The sequence below is a fragment of the Helianthus annuus genome, chromosome 9, assembly GCF_002127325.2.
Source record: "Helianthus annuus cultivar XRQ/B chromosome 9, HanXRQr2.0-SUNRISE, whole genome shotgun sequence".
Lineage (NCBI taxonomy): Eukaryota > Viridiplantae > Streptophyta > Magnoliopsida > Asterales > Asteraceae > Helianthus > Helianthus annuus.
In genome coordinates, this window is record NC_035441.2 from 179,905,715 (window position 1) to 179,923,637 (window position 17,923).

General features: G+C 36.1%; 2 protein-coding genes and 1 long non-coding RNA gene across 3 annotated transcripts; 2 read left to right on the top strand and 1 right to left on the bottom strand.

Annotated features, from left to right (window-relative positions):
- Nucleotides 1–384: 384 nt before the first annotated feature.
- Nucleotides 385–6,590, bottom strand: LOC110879873 (kelch domain-containing protein 4). Its single transcript, XM_022128406.2, has 20 exons — nucleotides 6,459–6,590; nucleotides 6,280–6,366; nucleotides 6,117–6,185; nucleotides 5,184–5,316; nucleotides 4,997–5,043; nucleotides 4,813–4,899; nucleotides 4,660–4,721; nucleotides 4,066–4,108; nucleotides 3,905–3,985; nucleotides 3,272–3,388; nucleotides 3,066–3,171; nucleotides 2,820–2,883; nucleotides 2,695–2,737; nucleotides 2,283–2,513; nucleotides 2,047–2,208; nucleotides 1,822–1,965; nucleotides 1,388–1,528; nucleotides 1,072–1,158; nucleotides 905–973; nucleotides 385–769 (listed from the first exon to the last, which is right to left on the bottom strand). Exons 1-20 carry the CDS (start codon nucleotides 6,588–6,590, stop codon nucleotides 662–664), a joined length of 2,013 nt encoding a protein of 670 aa, XP_021984098.1. The 3' UTR covers nucleotides 385–661.
- Nucleotides 6,591–9,060: 2,470 nt separating this feature from the next.
- Nucleotides 9,061–12,844, top strand: LOC118482262. Its single transcript, XR_004868082.1, has 4 exons — nucleotides 9,061–9,198; nucleotides 10,482–10,569; nucleotides 12,161–12,251; nucleotides 12,761–12,844. It is a non-coding gene; the product is annotated as an uncharacterized LOC118482262 (long non-coding RNA).
- On the top strand, nucleotides 12,845–17,146 carry LOC110879876 (26S proteasome non-ATPase regulatory subunit 6 homolog). Its single transcript, XM_022128410.2, has 8 exons — nucleotides 12,845–13,063; nucleotides 13,149–13,263; nucleotides 15,089–15,179; nucleotides 15,295–15,440; nucleotides 16,015–16,234; nucleotides 16,323–16,431; nucleotides 16,529–16,697; nucleotides 16,845–17,146. The coding sequence occupies exons 1-8, from the start codon at nucleotides 12,928–12,930 to the stop codon at nucleotides 17,017–17,019; spliced, it is 1,161 nt and encodes a 386-aa protein (XP_021984102.1). The 5' UTR covers nucleotides 12,845–12,927; the 3' UTR covers nucleotides 17,020–17,146.
- Nucleotides 17,147–17,923: the final 777 nt, after the last annotated feature.

Genomic DNA, 17,923 nt, shown 5'->3' on the forward strand with positions numbered 1-17,923 from the left:
GGGGCGTAAAGTCATGATACCAACGTTGTAGGGAGGGCGTAAAACCATGCTAAGTAGCAACCGAACGACGACCAAATCCGGAAAAAAACATAAAATAAAATTACAAATTTATAACACCAAGTGACTCACGTGACATAAAACGTATACGTAGTTGAATTTATACGGACACTTATTAGAAAGTCAAGGGGGTAAAAAAATTTGAGGAACCAAATGTGATCATCAAACATCGTGTATCATTTTTTTTAACTTAAATTACACCAAATCCGCCTTCGGCAGAGCTCAAACCCTTGACCTCAAGGGGAGCAACACCTTAACTTCAATGACTTTACCAACACATATATTCAAACTTAATATTATTTTGCATCTTTTTTGGGGCTCAACATATAGGATTAAACTTTAACAAATACTATATATATTCAAGCAGGTAATACAAAATCTCCAGTCTTTCACAGGAGGATTTTAAATATCTGGTTACTTTCAAATTGCAGATGAAGGGAACTAACACCAGCCTCAAAAAAGAAAAGCTAAAATACAAACAACCTCCGCAGATCGAACCAGCACCAGGCCAATTGCTAATCCCATCAAGCCATCATTAGTGCCTGGGCGAGTGAGCCACTTTGGCTTTGAGTTAACTATCGAGCCAACTTTGAACTTTCAAAGACTACTTTGAGCCCAGATGTTTGTTTTTCTTGGTGCCTTTCTTTCTTGAATTACTAGTTTCAGGACCTTCAGCTTCTTCGGCTTTCTGCTCCGCCTCTAGAATCGCCAGCTACATTGTACACAACAAGAGGAACTCTTTTGAAGATTGGTTTCAAACAAAAAAAAATAATTTCAACTAACATTATTTCATTTTTTACCCCACCCCCAAACCGAACAAAAAAATCTTCTCAAGAAAAGAGGGTACCTCGTCTAGGATGGGCTTCAGCTCTTTGTACCGAGATTCAGCAAGATCAAAACCATCCTTACGGAGTTCCTGTAATGAAAACGAAAAAAAGGCAACTAAATCATGATCAAAACTGAAAGAAAGGTCAACAGAAAACTAACTTGGGTTTAAGAAAAAATTTAACAAACCTTTCCTGTGTGTGCAGTATGTTCATATGCGGCCATTTGCCAATAACCGTTTGTCCGCTTATAAAAGTCTTTCAGAGCTTCCCCAGGCTTTAAGAATAACAAGTCAATCAATAATTAGTTTGAACTAATGTGAAACAAAGAGTCAAAATTGAGCTAGAGGTGTCAAAGGGGGTAGGTTGGGTAATTGTCAAAATAGACTCTTAACTGGTTGAAACGTATTGGGTCAGGTTGACATGAAACACTTTATCTGTCAAAAAAAAAAAAAAAAAAAAAAAAAAACAAAACAAAAATTGTGCAATACGATTAGAAAACGTACCATTGGAGTTCTCTGGGAGTCGGAAAGACCAAGACTGGCCCTAATTTGCTCGATTCTAGCCCTTTTTTCCTTCCTTCTAAGCTTTTTTCCTTCACCTTTTATTATTGCAACAGCATCTCCCAACACACCATCATTTTGAGCCTTCAAACAGATAAAATGCAAAAAAAAAAAAAAAAAAAAAGATAAAAAAAATGATTAAAAAAAAAGATAAGGATCCCCTCATGTTGATCATGTTGAAGAACCAACGAGAAAACATAAAAAGGGCCTGCTTTTATTTAAAATAAAGAACCGCTATTTCATCTCACTCACAATATGAACAATATGACAACACAAGTGAGAGGATCTTAATCTAAAAAAAACATAAATGCTATTTGCCTATTTATATATATATTAAAAATCTAGATGACCATATATCAATATAATAATTGAGGTACCTCCATATCATCATCATCTTCCTCATCGTCATCTTCGTCACTATCATCTTTCTCCTCGTTTTCGTCTTCACTGTCTTCATCATCATCATCATCGTCGTCTTCTTCATCATCCTCTGATGCTTCAACCCACTCAGACTCAGATGCCTATACAACATAACGAGAAGTAAAATTATTTTAAAGATCATCTAACTTCATGGGCACAAACTTGAAGAGTGTGTAACAAACCGGTATAAGGCATTTCCATTCATCAAGTTTGCTGAGATTAAGTGCATACAAATCATCAAGTGTGATTTCTTGATCTCGTATTTCCATCATGCCGCCATAGATATACAGTGTATCTTTTCCCACTACCATGCTGGCATTTATACGCCCACAAGGTTTCACTACCTGAACTTCCGACAAAAAAAAGTTAAAAAAGGGAAAAATAAACATGAATATTTTTTTTTTAAATTTTAATCTACCTCTTCCAAAGTGGAACACGGGGTCAACACTTTTGAGTTTGAATCGTGGGTCTTTGAATTGGATTTGACCGCCACCTCAGCACCATTAACCCTGATGTTTTTCTCCATACTAGACGAGATATCGTCAATGTCACAGTCCATATTTTCATCTTCATCATTGGTAACTACCTCCATAGGATCATCACTAGTGTCAGAAGGAGCATGAGTCTCTTCATTTTTAATCTTTTTTATCTGCAAATATAGTTTAGAAAACCGTTTTTATCAGTATACAGATGAATTTACACTTCTGAATCTTAAGTAAAAAAGTAAATATAACACACAAGCTTGAATTAATTAACACTAGAAATAATCTTATAACTAATGAGGTAAACAACACAAACCTAAAGGCAACTTAACTTTTGCGAAAAACTACCTTATCTTTAGTTGATTTCTCCTTTCTCAGCTCCAAAGGGTACCTAAATATTAACGATAGCAGATTAGCAAAATCTTTAAACTTTATGTTTGTATAGAAAAATGATAAGAATATGCAAGATTTACCATCGATGGATGTCTAATTGAAAACCATAAAGTTCATTCAAGAACAAGCTCATTAACACATCACCTGCACATGCAATTTGAGCCAATTAACAGGCAAAGAAAAAAGCCAAAAGTAAGCCGAAATAGAATATGAAAGAGCAGTACAAAACCAGAAATTAGTTTTAGGCTTATAATACAAATAAAACTAATTAGTGGTTAAGAAACAACCATTGTACAGAAAAAAAAAAGATTAAATAGAATGTCAACCTTCAGTCTCCATGTCCACAACTCCCCCATATAGCACGGCCCGGTTTTTGTGTACACACATAGAGAAACCAGCACGAGGTCCAGGTGGCATCCCACCTTTCTTAACCTGAAACCGAATGTTGAGGAAAGCTTAAACGGATGCAATATAAATATAAGTTATATAATTACATAAATTAAAAATGAAAGAAGCATAACTAGTTAAATACCTTGTTCCAAACCCAAGTCTTAGGGTCAAGCACCCACATGTCTGAATGAACAATCCCTTTCTCCGAGCTGTTTTTATCAGAAGATATCTCTTTCGAATAGCCACCATATAAATAAATCTACGATCAACAATAAAAATTTAATAAACACAAGAAATGACATATATCTGTAATTGTAAATATATTTAACCTTGGTTTTAAAAAGCGAGAGGCGGACAAAAGCGACAAGGTCTAAAATTGAGGCGCGAAGCGCAAAGCGCAAAAGCGGTGGGCTTTTCGTACCCGAGGCGCAAGATGTTTATATATTTTTTTATATATATCCCATACATATCCCATAGGTTTTTAGCTTCCTTTAACCAAAATATAGCTATAAGTAAGGCTTTTATACCATTTTAATTACATGTACAAGTCAAAAAACCCAAGGTACAACATTTTTATGCAGTAAAATGCCTAGGGTACATGAGGCGCGCGCCTCAGGCCAAAAAGCCCACAAAAAAACATCAAAAATGCGCTTTTTTGGCGCTTCCTGTAAAAACACAAGGCGAGAAGCAAAAAAGCCCAAGACCCTGCGCCTTGTTGCGCCTTGCGCCTAGGCGCGCCTAGGGCGCGCTTTTTAAAACCCAGTATTTAACTCACATCGTCTTGGTGAACAAAGAGTTGGAAACCACTCCGAGCACTAGGCCATAAGCATCCAGGTGTCGGTTTTATCTCTTGCCACTGCAGCAACACAATGAACTTGTTTTAGTTGATTGATTCACCAAACAGTGAATAAACTGCCTATTTGTTCACTATTTTACCTTAAAAGTATCCAAATCAAAGACATACAAATCATTGAAGTATCTGCAAAAGTAAACAAAGTAACAAATAGAAGGATCAGATGTTGAAGCTTAAGTGCAAAAAGTCAAAATAATATAAGAAAGAGTGAATTTCAAGGATTGTCCTTTATCTTTATATCAATTTTCAGGCGCTGTCCTTTATGTTCAAAATTGACGAGTTTTATCCTTTATGTTTTCATATCATACACGTTTTGTCCTTTAGGCCTAACCTAGTTAGTTTTTTCAGTTAAATTTGGTCATTTGCTTTGCACATGAGGGCATTTTTGTCAATTCAAAGGTAAGTTCAACGGCAGATTTACAGCTCAAAGCTTCTACAACTTTTGAATTGACAAAAATGCCCTCATGTGCAAAGCACATGACCAAATTTAACTAAAAAAACTAACTGGGTTAGGCCTAAAGGACAAAACGTGTATGATATGAAAACATAAAGGACAAAACTCGTCAACTTTGAACATAAAGGACAGCGTCTGAAAATGGGTATAAAGATAAAGTACAATTCTTGAAATTCACTCTATAAGAAATAAAGTAACAAATATAAGAAATAAAGATACCGACCTCACTTCTCGGAGAGTATCATAGAATCCACCAAAAACAACAAGTTTGTGCTTATACAAAACCTACAAATAAGGCATAAATTTAGTTGCACACTGGAAACCAGAAACCGCAAGCACTACGAACAACGTACAACCCAAATAACTAGTAACATACCATCCGATGACCAGAACGTGGACTGGGACAACCTTTATAGTTCAACTGTTCCCATTGATTTGTTTTCAAATCCAACATCCAAAAGTCCTGTACTAACAGAAAAATATAACACTCCACACATAAGAAAAACTCAAATAATATACATCAACAGAAAATAACGCATTCGAGGACATAATTATTCTACCTTGTAGTGATGGAAACGCTCTTGATTAGGAGAAGTAAATTCACCACCTAATGACCAATAAAAAAATTGTTACTTTATAGATACAGTTTCTTGTTTAAATACAGTTCTTTATCAAAGTCGATTCGTAACTCATTTTAAGAATGCAGTTAGTACTTTTACTATGCAAATTATGCAAAACTCTAATTACCGAAAATATATAAATAATTCTTCCATGTAACAGCCTGGTGAGCACTGCGAGGAGGTGGACTGTTAGGGCTAGATACAAGCTTCCAATCTCCCTTGTTCACATCATACCGATAAAGATCCCCATAAACGTACGTCTGTGAAACACTCTCGAAGTAAGCCCCATCACAATTTCGAAAACAAGATGAAGTATAACATGTATAACATAATAGCAGCTATCTTGGTTTTAAAATGCGCGCATAATGCGTGATACGCTGATGAAAGCGCATCACCACAGCTGATGTGTCGCATTTACGTGATGTGAGAATATTGCAAGCGTTTCGCATAATGCGCTCTGATGCACACAACATTGTTTCCTGAGTTTTTTTTTTTTCCAGATTTTATGAACCGGGTTCGGTTTTTTCAATAATTAATATCGGCTGCTTGGCAACTTTTGAATGGGTAAGTGCTGAACCATGTCTGAACCATTAAGTGCTGAACCAGCAAGAGGTATGAACCATTAAGAGCCAGTATAATGCTTAACCGTTCAGAGACAAATGTCTGACTAATTCAGATAAGAGGTCTTAACCATTCAGACTCAGTATAATGCTTAACCATTCAGAGGCAAATGTCTGAATTGTTCAACGTCTGTCACGAAACAAACAGTCTGAACCATTAAGTGTTGAACCAGTAAGAGATCTGAATCATTAAGAGCCTCATTAAGAACTAAACAAACAGCCCATTAGTATGCTTGATTTGAACCAAAAAGCACAACCTTTATCTTCTTATTACGTCATTTGTTTTACTTTGAGTATGCTTTTATAATGTATAAATAATTTTTTTAATATTTTTTATAAAGAGCGCACACATCGCATGGAGCATCACGCATCACATTTTTGGACCAACCGCATCGGAGTGCATTACGCAATTTAAAACCAAGACAATTAGCTATACAGACCTTGGTACCATTGTAGAATTCACCACCATACAGTATCATTTCAGTTTCCTTCAAAGGATTAATATTCAACTGCACAACACAACACCCCTAGTCAATCCTACATTCACAGCACATCCTTACTAATTGTCTAATTCAAATACGAATACAAAATTGAGTAATATACCGAGCAATTGGACCGCGGAGACGGCCGAGGCGCGTTTTCTTCAACATGAATTTCTTTTTTCTTAGCTTCTTCCTTCTGAATGCTTAACTAAACCCTCAAAAACATAAATTTGGTAAGTATAAAAACAGAAGTGGAAAAAAAATGTTTAATTAACAGTAATATGTGTTTAAGGAGAGAACCAGAATGGCATCAATGTCGTCTTCAGGTGAGACTTTCTTGGACTCTCTGCGGGCTTTTTTCTCCTCTGCTTTGGCTGTTTTTCTCTCCGTTTTCTCCTTCCCCTTTCCGGGCTTCTTCGTTTTTTTACCCATTCTTGACGATTGTTTGTTTACGCGACGGAAAACGGTTTCGGTTCTGGTGATAGTTAACGACGGCACGACAGCTGAGAAGAACAGAGTGTTGAGTTCATGTGCGAGGGTTTCGTTGAGGTTTTTATATGATGAATTTTAGTTTGACCTAAACTTTGGGATATTTATTTGTATAATTTTAAGTAATTTATTATTCTTTTAAATGATTAAAGGCTATTTTGGTCATTTCACATACCACTTACTTGAAAACTAAAGCTTATTGGCGTCCAAGGGAGGCTTAGATAGTGTGCTGGGATGACTTCCGCACAGGGCCCATGATTTCGAGGGGCATATATTTAAAAAAAAATCCGATATATACATGTTATTTTTTTAAAAATAGTAAACTCATACCAATTTTAAGTAAGGCTTGTTTACAAATCATTTTTTTATGGTTTAGACTTTAGAATTTAGCCTACTAGGTTAATTGAGCCCATTACTAAGTGAAACGAAGTCTTAGATAATATAAATTGTGAAGAGTTGATTCACCAATTTGCTATGAAGAATACAAGGAGAGTTGCACAAATCATTGGTTAGCTATTAGCTTATTAGTTATTACGGTACGTAACTCATTCGAATATTATAATTTTCTCATTTTTTCGTAATTGCATTGTTTATCGAATACTACGATTTTTTCATTTTTGTAACTGCATTGTTTATCGTTAAGGTATAAGGGCACATTTTTTGAGCTCGAACATGATATATGAGTTCTCAGAGACGCCACTGTTGGCGTCGGCGAGTAGTGTTATATAATGAATATCATCAGGAGCATCTGTGTAATATCGAAAAGTTGAGAATCAAAATTGCAATATGGGCGAAGCATATGACTGTTCGAGTAATGAACTCTATGAAGAATGTTTAGCTTTATCTACAGCTGAGTCCATCAGCTTTATTTTTGTTATACTTTTTCTTGGATATAAGTTTTTGACACTTGAATATTATCTAAATTTGTGCTTACAAAGATTTAAACCTAGAGATAAACACAATACCTCTAAACTGCTAGGTTATGGAAAATTAATTTTGTATTAGATGAGCAAACATACTTCTTCTTAGGATATGGCATGTTTTTATTGAGTATGGGTCATACATAGGATGAGTTTTGGTAATACCGGTTTCATAATTGATTGTATTTTTCTGAAAATAGTTGTGTGTGAAGAAAGAGAAGAACTAATAAAAAGGAATAAATAAGCATTTTTTTATTAATTAAACAAATATAGAAGTAGGAAATGAGATTAATTAGAGTTTTTTTAATAGATGGCCACGTTTTAAGAATAAATGTATTTTTAGGGTGTTTAGCTAAACTACACCCATGGAAAACGCCATCCACACACATTTTTTTTCGTTAAAGAGTATATGATACATCATCAATGCACCATATTGCCCATCTTTCCCACGAGGGGATATCGGATAGGTGGAGATATAGCATAGGTGGAGCATTGTTCTGGTAGGTACTTTCTTGCCGCATAACTATTAGTGTTTGTTTTATTACCGAAAATGCATGTGGTATCTATATAATTTTGCAAGTTTTATATACGTTGGATAATTAACCGAAACCGATCCATAACAAATGGTTAACCGAACAACGGTTAACCAATTATCGGTTATGATTATAGTCAATACTTTTAAATTAACCGAAATGCATGTGGTATCTATATAATTTTTCAAGTTTTATACCAAAATGCATGTGGTATCTATATAATTTCGCAAGTTTTATAGGGGTGTTCAAAAAACTCGTGGCTCGCTGCTCGCTCGAAACTCGCTCGAAAAAAGTTCGAAAAAAGCTTGGCTCGAAATTGGCTCGATTGTAAACGAGCCAGCTCGGCTCGGCTCGGTCTGTAAACGAGCCGAGCTCGAGCTTGGCCTGGCTCGGCTCGTGAGCTCGTGATCCGGCTCGATAAGGTTTACATCTTTCATTTTTTTTGTCCCACGTCGCTCAGAAGACAAAAATCAATGGAGCATCTCCCCTATAAAAGAAGGTAAAGACAATGTACAAAGTAAACTAACTATTTATAATTGCATATTTAGTCTTTTGGTTAAATTAAATTGCAATTATGGCCCTAAGTCTATGAAGAGATTCATTTTTAGGGCTTTTTAAGTAGTAAATTTTGCGGTTCTTTGTTAGTTCAAGCTAGATCGAGCCGATCCGAGCCAGCTCGAATTTTAATCAAGTCGAGCTCGAGCCTCAAATCTCAGCTCGATTTGAAATTCGAGCTCGAGCCGAGCCAGCTCGAATTGTGTAACGCCCCAAAACTCGAATTATTAAAATTGTTAGTAAGACCCCATGTCTAATAAAATAGAATGTAATAACTAGGTTATTATACCTAGTCAAATGTTTAGCAAAACAAGCAAAGGTATAAACTTGAGGGACCAAAGATGAACAAGGGGAAAGTTACATTTTAAATTAATAAAAACCACACACAAACACACACATCTCGTGTGTGTTCTGGAACGATCAGAAGGGGCTCCATAGGAGCCAAGCCCTAATTCTTCAAAAGCTTCAAATCAAGGGATGATTCAAGGCTCAAATTCGCAAATAAACATGGAATAATGATCACCGTCACAAGGGGATCATAAGGTATGTCTTAGAAGTTAGATTGGTGATCTTTCACGAAGTGGGTTTTGATGAAAATCGTGAATTTGTATGAAATTGAGAATGGGTGTGTGTTAGAATCATCATATTGGACATGGGTTATGCATGATTTAGGTAAATTCGATGTTTTTGGATGAAACCCATTTGTTATGATGAAGATGATGACATGGGTGAATCATCAATGTCCAATTTTGCTTAATATTGATGTATTTTGATTTGCATGATGGGTTCTTGTTAGAGGAATTAAAAGAAATGTAATACTAGTATGTTTGATGTTTATGCATGAATGATTCGTGTTGATTAGGAAGTGGAATTTGATGAATTGTGTATGAGATTAGGAGATTGTGCATGAACTAGTTGTACTTTATGTTTAGAAGGTAGTACATACACCAAAGGCATGGTGATATTATGAAGAACTTAAGTTTAGATCACTAGTAAGTGATTAATAATGTAGTAGTAAAGTGGGTTTTAGATAATGTGATGTAAATTGATGATTTACTTATGTTAATGATGTTTAGAATCAAACATGTGTATAGTGATGATTTTGATTATGTTGATGCATGTGTTATGTATTAAGTTTTGATAGTAATATGATGTAGGTGATAATGTAATCTTGTTTGAATGAAAGGATTCATGAGGTGAATATGGGGAGAACATGCTTAAATTGCTTGTACAATGTGCTTAAATGTTAGTACGCACGCCAAGTGTTTGACAAAATGACTAGGTGAAGTAGAAAGTGAAATTGTATGCAAGTTGTAAGTTTACATGTATAGAAAGCGATTGTGGTGAAAATAGTAGTTACTAACTTGAAAAATGTGCTTTAGATGAAACTTGTATATGAATTCGGGTTGAAGGTATATGTTGGTCAAATTTATGCATTAGGAGCTTGTACATTGTGTTCGAACGGGTAAGGTTTGCTATGTGGTCTACTAATCCCTTAATTACGGTCAAAAGTGAACATGTACTAAATATATATATATATATATATATCATATGACCTCATTAGCAAAGGATGATGTTACGATTATGTTAAGTTGATTCTTACAGGAAGTGGTTGTCAAATGTAGAATTATGAAAGTATAAGTATGTGAGAATTGATTATGTGTTATGTGTGGTAATGAATTTGGAACTCGAAGATATTGAACAATGTGGTTGACAAATCATGTCGTATGCGTGTTAGTGAAAGTCAATATAGATAAGAGTTGGAAAATGTGTGTTAATATGAATGAGCATGAATACTAACATTGTCATGCATGACGACATGAAAGAATAGGAAACACACAAGCGTGGACTAAGCATGGAAGGCTAACGGGTCAAGATGAGGCAGGGAAGCGGTCACGAACACGGATGCACAAGGTAAGTGACTTCCGACTCACTTCTTAGTATGCACGTAGAATTTTCATGTTCATGATTGTGGGGATATTATGTAAGGATGAAAGTATTAAGGTAAATTGATGGGTTTAAACGGGTCGAATAATTATGTATAAGTAAGGTAGCGGTAATGAAATTCGTAAAGATTACGGACCCGGGGCAAGGATTCTTAGTCTAAAATACAGGGAAAGGTTTTACGGACAATTAGAAACAAGTTATGTTGAGATATGCAAGAACGGGTCAAAATTTGGAAAAAGGGAAATAAGCCGAAGGCATAAGAGTCATAAGGTTAGGTAGTCCAAATATTGGATTTTCACTCCATGTGATGGAGAATTAAATTACGGTCGCGTAGGAAAAAGAATCGGGTAAAACGGATCAAAAACGAGTAAGTTATGCGAGTTTTAGTATTAAAAACAAAGGCTGAACTGGGCATCACCGTAGCTTACGGTGCCCACCGTAAGCTACGGTGGGTGCTGGACATTTAATTCTGCCGTAAGGCAGACTATTTCTACCGTAAGCTTTTGGGGCCACCGTAAGCTACGGTAGCCACCGTAGCTTACGGTGGAGGTCAGGTGTAAAAGTATTGTTTATGTAATTTCTTCGTTTTTCTTCGAATTCGAACCCCGTGAACCCATTCCAAGCCTCGTTAAGTTTTATAATGTTCCTTAAACCCTACCAAATGGCTTGGTAAGTTACGGATGAGTATGAAACTCATTTTTAAGATCCGAAACATACCCGATAGATATTTTAAAAGCGTTTAAGATGTGCGAATAAGAACGGGGTATGTAAGCGAGTATGCGGGGTAATGAATTATGTACGTGGGTATGTATGTATGTATGTATGTATGTATGTATGTATGTATGTATGTATGTATGTATGTATGTATGTATGTATGTATGTATGTATGTATGTATGTATGTATGTATGTATGTATGTATGTATGTATGTATGTATGTATGTATGTATGTATGTATGTATGTATGTATGTATGTATGTATGTATGTATGTATGTATGTATGTATGTATGTATGTATGTATGTATGTATGTATGTATGTATGTATGTATGTATGTATGTATGTATGTATGTATGTATGTAAGTATGTATGTATAGATTTCACTAGTGAATGTATGCACGTGTATAGTTATGTTTCGTTTTGAGAATGGGTGTAAGTATGTAGATCTGTACGTAGGAAGGTATATATGTAGGTAATGGTGTAGGTGCGTACGCAAGTAGATATGTATGGGCGTAAGTATTATGTATTTAAGTGTGGAGGTGCATACGAGTGTAGGTGTGAACGTATATATATGTGGATGCCAGTATGCATGTATAACCGTATGCCAGTAGGTAATTACGTATGCTCATATGTTTTCAATACGATTGAGTATTGATGCTAGTAATAGTGTACCTTGAGAATGAAGAATAATGCAGGTACAATGTTAAAGTCTCACTGGGAAATGGATACTCAGACGGAAATGCCTAAGTGCAAAGGAATATCGGAATAGAAAGTAAAAGTGTATGAATCTTGTTACGTTCATAATGTGTACTATCGTTTGAATTTTGTATGGTAAGTGTAGGTTGTACGAGTCACGGAAGATCACTGAGGTGTGGAGATCGAAGACCGAGTCACAAGTTAGATTGTACGGGAATGTTTGAATAACTAATTTGGTAAACATAGTTTATGTTTCTATTTCATAAATGAGATCAATTGATGTATTCATTGTAAATGTGTCACCTTAAAATGAACCTCAAGTAAGTTAAGACGTTCATAATGAAAGAAATTTGATGGCATGTATTTTCCGCTACGTCTTTTCAGTTAAAGCGTGTTAGGGTGTAACAAATTGAGTTCGAGCCGAGCTCGAGCTGGGTCAAGCTCGACTCGACTCGGCTTGTTTACAGCCCTAAAGTTTTATATACATTGGATAATTAACCGAAACCGATCCATAACAAATGGTTAACCGAACAACGGTTAACCAATTATCGGTTATGATTATAGTTAATACTTTTAAATTAACCGAACCCTCGGTTAACTGACCATCGGTTAACTGAATCCACGGTTAACCGACTTTGCACACCCCTAGTTGGCGCAAGTACCTTCTCGCCGCACGCTTTGCTCTACGCCACCCCTTACCCTAAAGTGAACAGTGAAAACCATATTTATAACTTTCGTAAAATAGGTCATTTCATGGAAGCGTAGGGACTAAATATGCAACGTACCAAAGTAAAAGGGCATAAAGTGCAACTCACCCTGATAAATACAGGGATCATCCGGTTTCTCCTTGTGCAAGCCAAGTGAAGAAGAAACTCAAATCGTTCCGATCAACAGAAACAGCAAACGGAAACCATGGAAGGTACAGAAGGCACACAGCAACCTCACTTAGTGCTTGCTAACAAGCTATTCCTTCTTACTCATTCCGACGTTGACGACATCCAAAAGGTCCGCCTCCGTGAAGAAGTCATCTCCACCGTCCTCGCCGACGGTAATCACCTCCACCATATTCCTTTCAATCTCATTCATTTGTTTCAAAATTAGCTTAATGTGTGTGCGAATGTTTGATTTGCTAGATATGGCACCGTTGTACGAAACCCTAGCTGCCAATTCGGTTTTGGAGCTCGACCAGAAAGTTCTCGACTCGATGCGTGTTAAGATTGCCGAAGAGCTCAAAAAACTAGACGAAAAGTAAGCTTATGTTTTTTTTTTTTTTTTTTTTAAATTTGAATTGTGCAGTGGATATACTTGAACAGGTTGAAACAATAAACAAACAGTCTAATGTGATATAATAATGCATAGCGACTACCGGGTTTGATCATAATGAACTATAATTGAGTCACTTTGGGGGGAAATTTAGCTGGCTTTATGTATTGTCTACACTCTAGGCTCTAGCATCTCAGATTTTTTTTTTTAATCATGTATTGGGTGGGGATTTATCAAGTTACAGGATAACATATGAAACTAGTGGAATGTATATTTAGGAGCACTGAATTCATGTATTAAAGTTTGCTTTTAAAGCAAATTCAAAAAGAAAACTGAATGAACAAGATTCGCATCTAGTCTAGCATGAGGCTGCCTCCTTCAGTTTTTTTTCTTGCATAACTTGTTATGATATGGAACCATGTGGTCATTCTGCCCGCTTGTATTGTACTTGGATCTTGTATACGGGGGCTTGCTGTGTTTCACACGATTCATTATCATATATGTTTATACTTTATGTCAACAAAAGGTTTATGGAGTGGGGGGCGCCTCAGCGGGAGCAACCTCTTTATCTTTCGGGATACGGGGATAGAGGAATGGTTTGCCCCCATCCTACTCTCCCAAGACCCTACCAATAGCTTTGCTATGGAGGGGGTTTTACCTACGTTTGTTTGTTTACACATCTATATTGCTATGAGAATATAGTAATTCTTTAGTTGGCATGCTTTGATTAATAATATTTCGGGTTTAAAAAAGCGCGCCGAGGCACAACTGGGTGCAAGGCGCATACCTCATCGCTTCAAGCCTACATGAGGCCCATGTTTTACACAAAGTGCACCGAGGCACCTTTTTTAGCAAAAAAGTGACCCCGAGGCTCGCGCCTTATGAATTTTTCATATTATCAGCAGGTTGTTGTACAACATGCTTTCCAGGTTGTACACTTGTACATGCTTGTAATTTCAATATTAAAACATATATAAAGCTTATTTGTGTTTAAATATCGGGCAAAATCATAAATGATGCTAGAAACCTATAGCAAGTATATAAAAGCTCTCGGTACAAACCCTAGCCGCTGCCGTTTTCCAGAACTGAAACTCAATATCCAGATTTCTTGTCCCTGTTTATTGTTGCTGTTCGTTGTAACTGTTTACGAGTACTGTTCAGCGGACAGTTTCTGTCCGGACTTCCTGTTTTCCAGTTCTTGTTCCGATTCCCTGCTCCTGTCCCATATTCCTGATCATGTTTCCTGTTCCTGTTTCAGAAGTCATTGTTCACTGCTCCGGTTAGAGCTTACTGTTCTTGTTTTAGAAGCCGTTGTTCACTGTTTTAATCACGACTTACCTGTTTTTGTTCAAGTCACCATTCTTGTTCCTACAAGAAACCTGTTTCGGTCCATGTTCTTGTTCTTAAACGAAACCTGTCCTTGTCCTGTTCAGGTTTCCTGTTCCAGTTTCTGACCTGTAACCTGATGAAACGACTTGTTTTTCGTTCCAGTATTGTGTATCATTGGATGAAATAACCAAGTATCAAAGCTCAAGATGCAACCTCATCAATGATGTTCTAGTTAGGAGGGGCCGTGGTCATGTGTCTAATTTTTATTTGTAACAAGTTGGGCACGATAAATCTATGCTCCAACTTGAGGAGGGGTGTTAAATTTAGTTATTAATATAGTATTTTTTGGTTTCTTTGTATTCAGTGCACAGGCCCAAGTTTGGATTCTGGTTTCTTTCTTGTATATATTAAGGGTTCCCCCTCCATTGTAATTGATTTAGTTAAAATTAACAACCTTTTATTTTCTTCTTGTAATCTTTAGAATAGCTGATGCTGAAGAAAATTTAGGAGAAAGTGAAGTTCGAGAAGCTCATTTGGCAAAATCTTTGTTCTACATCCGCATTGCTGACAAGGTACACCATTTATAATTTAGAACAATAATATGTCTGTTTCAATCACTAAATTTTATACACTAATAGCTCCAGTGTGTAAGTTTGTGTCATATATTTTACTTTTAAATGCAACCAGGAGAAAGCACTAGAACAACTCAAAATCACAGAAGGTAAAACAGTTGCGGTGGGCCAAAGAATGGACTTAGTATTTTACACACTACAAATGGCCTTCTTCTACATGGATTTTGATCTTGTATCAAGAAGTATCGACAAAGCAAAAAAGTGAGCTGAATCATTTTATTTATTCTATTTTGAGAAAAATGTCCGGATAGTCCCTGTGGTTTGCCCCAATTTCACTATTAGTCCGCAACTTTCTAAAATTGCACTCTTGTTCCCCATGGTTTGGCTAGTTGTTATTCAGATAGTCCCTGAACTGAAGTGGATGGAGGTTAGTTTTGTTAGTTAAGTGGGTGTGAAATGACAAAAAACCCTTTAACGTTTTTTTGATTTGAGTTTTCTGAAATTCTATGTAGATTTGTTCTCTTTAACATTTTTTATTTTAATCAAAAGAGAAGTGGGCCAACTACCTTTTGTATTATTTCTTTTTGTTTTTATTTTAACAATAAGAGTAAAACTGATATTTCACACACACTTAACTGGACAAACTAACCGTCACCCACTCTAGGGACTATCTGAGTAACAATTGAGCAAACCACAAGAATTATACATGTAATTTCAAAAAGTTGGGGACTAAAGGTGAAATTTGGTCAAACCACAGGGACTATCCAGGCATTTTTCTCTTCTGTTTTATTATTTTGCCTTTATATCATAACTATATCTATATCTCTGATGACAGCTTGTTTGAGGAAGGAGGTGATTGGGAAAGGAAAAACAGACTGAAAGTGTATGAAGGCTTATACTGCATGTCCACTCGCAACTTCAAGAAAGCTGCTGATTTGTTTCTTGATTCAATATCAACATTCACTACTTACGAAATTTTCCCGTATGACACTTTTATATTCTACACTGTTCTTGCTAGCATTATTTCGTTGGATCGAGTTTCCCTAAAGCAAAAGGTAACCAGTATATAAACATGCCTATTAGTTATATATTCATCAAACGCATGTGAAATTCTAAAGAAATGAAGTTTTACTTACTGTGCAGGTTGTGGATGCCCCTGAGATTCTGACAGTAATAAGCAAAATTCCATACTTGTCAGAATTCTTGAACTCTTTGTACGAGTGTCAATATAAGTCATTCTTCTCTGCTTTTGGTTAGTTAATCTTATACATTTTCATGCTTAATAAGCCATTTGGCGTCATCCACGTGTAATGCTGTGGTTAATATATTTAATCTTCAATGATTTACAGCTGGCATCACGGAGCATATTAAGTTGGACCGTTACTTGCATCCACACTTCCGTTTTTACATGAGAGAGATTAGGACTGTTGTCTATTCTCAGTTCTTGGAGTCTTATAAGAGTGTCACCATTGAAGCAATGGCAAAGGCATTTGGTGTGACAGTTGACTTCATTGACCTGTAAGTTAAAAAGTTTTTTTTTTCAACGCATGTAACCTTCTAAACCGGCTTACTCAAAGATTTAGATTTGATCGGAATAATACTATTTTAATAATCACATATCAAAATTAATGAAATAAAAATTTTCTAAATTTTTGGTGGAAACAGGGAACTCTCGAGATTCATTGCAGCAGGGAAGCTTCATTGCAAGATTGATAAAGTAGCGGGTGTGCTAGAAACCAATCGCCCGGATGCAAAGAACGCTCTGTATCAAGCAACCATTAAGCAAGGTGACTTCTTGTTGAATCGGATTCAAAAGCTTTCCCGTGTTATCGATCTTTAAGCGTTTAAGCTTTTTCTCTTTCTATTTTCCCCAAATTTAAGAAAACTTTGTAATAGCAGTTTCACTATCTTCTTCTTTTGTAATGTAATATTTGTTACCTTTTAATGGTCAAGAATAGTTTCTCTGATTGGTTTGTGTTTATGTCTATTGCTTTTAATGATAAATGCTCATAAGACTATCTTCAATTGGCCTTGGAGATCAAGTCCTTGGAGGCCTTACCATTGGAGCTTATACATCCTAAGAAGCCCTTAGGTGAGATGCCCTTGCACAAGGGTATGAGTTTGTGTCGGTTCATGCGTTGAGGTGGGCCAAAAGTAAAAAATAGAAAAGTTTTATTTAATTATTTTGTGTAACGAGTAGGTGATTATGTGGAAATTAAGGAGAGTAAGGATATTTGTACACTTGAAGAATTTGAGGCTTTCCACTTTTAAGGATTTCTAAAAATATTATGTGATAACTAAGAGTCTAAGAGCACCTAAAAACGTCTGTAACATTGGAGATAGTGTACTTTCCTGTAAGGTGAATTATAAAGATTTCACTATTCTTAAACGAAGAAAAAATATCTATTGAGTAGAGTACAATTTCTGTCCATATGGTTTACACATGTTCTCACATACAGACCCTATTTGAGAAAAAAACGACCATTCCAATCCCAGTGGTTGTCAATTGCAATCAATCCAGTCCTTAGTTCAAACTTTCGTTAGTTGATCGTCCATTTGCTTAACGGTGTGAAAGGCAGGTTGGTAATTTCACCCAAATCTGACCCTTGTACACCTTTTTAATCCTTAAATTTCTCTCATAAGCAAAATTTCGATCCTTATTTCCCCAAAACCCTGCCCTTTTGAAGAACACCTCCGACGACATCACAGCTCCGACCATCCAACCCTAAAATCAAGTCCGAATG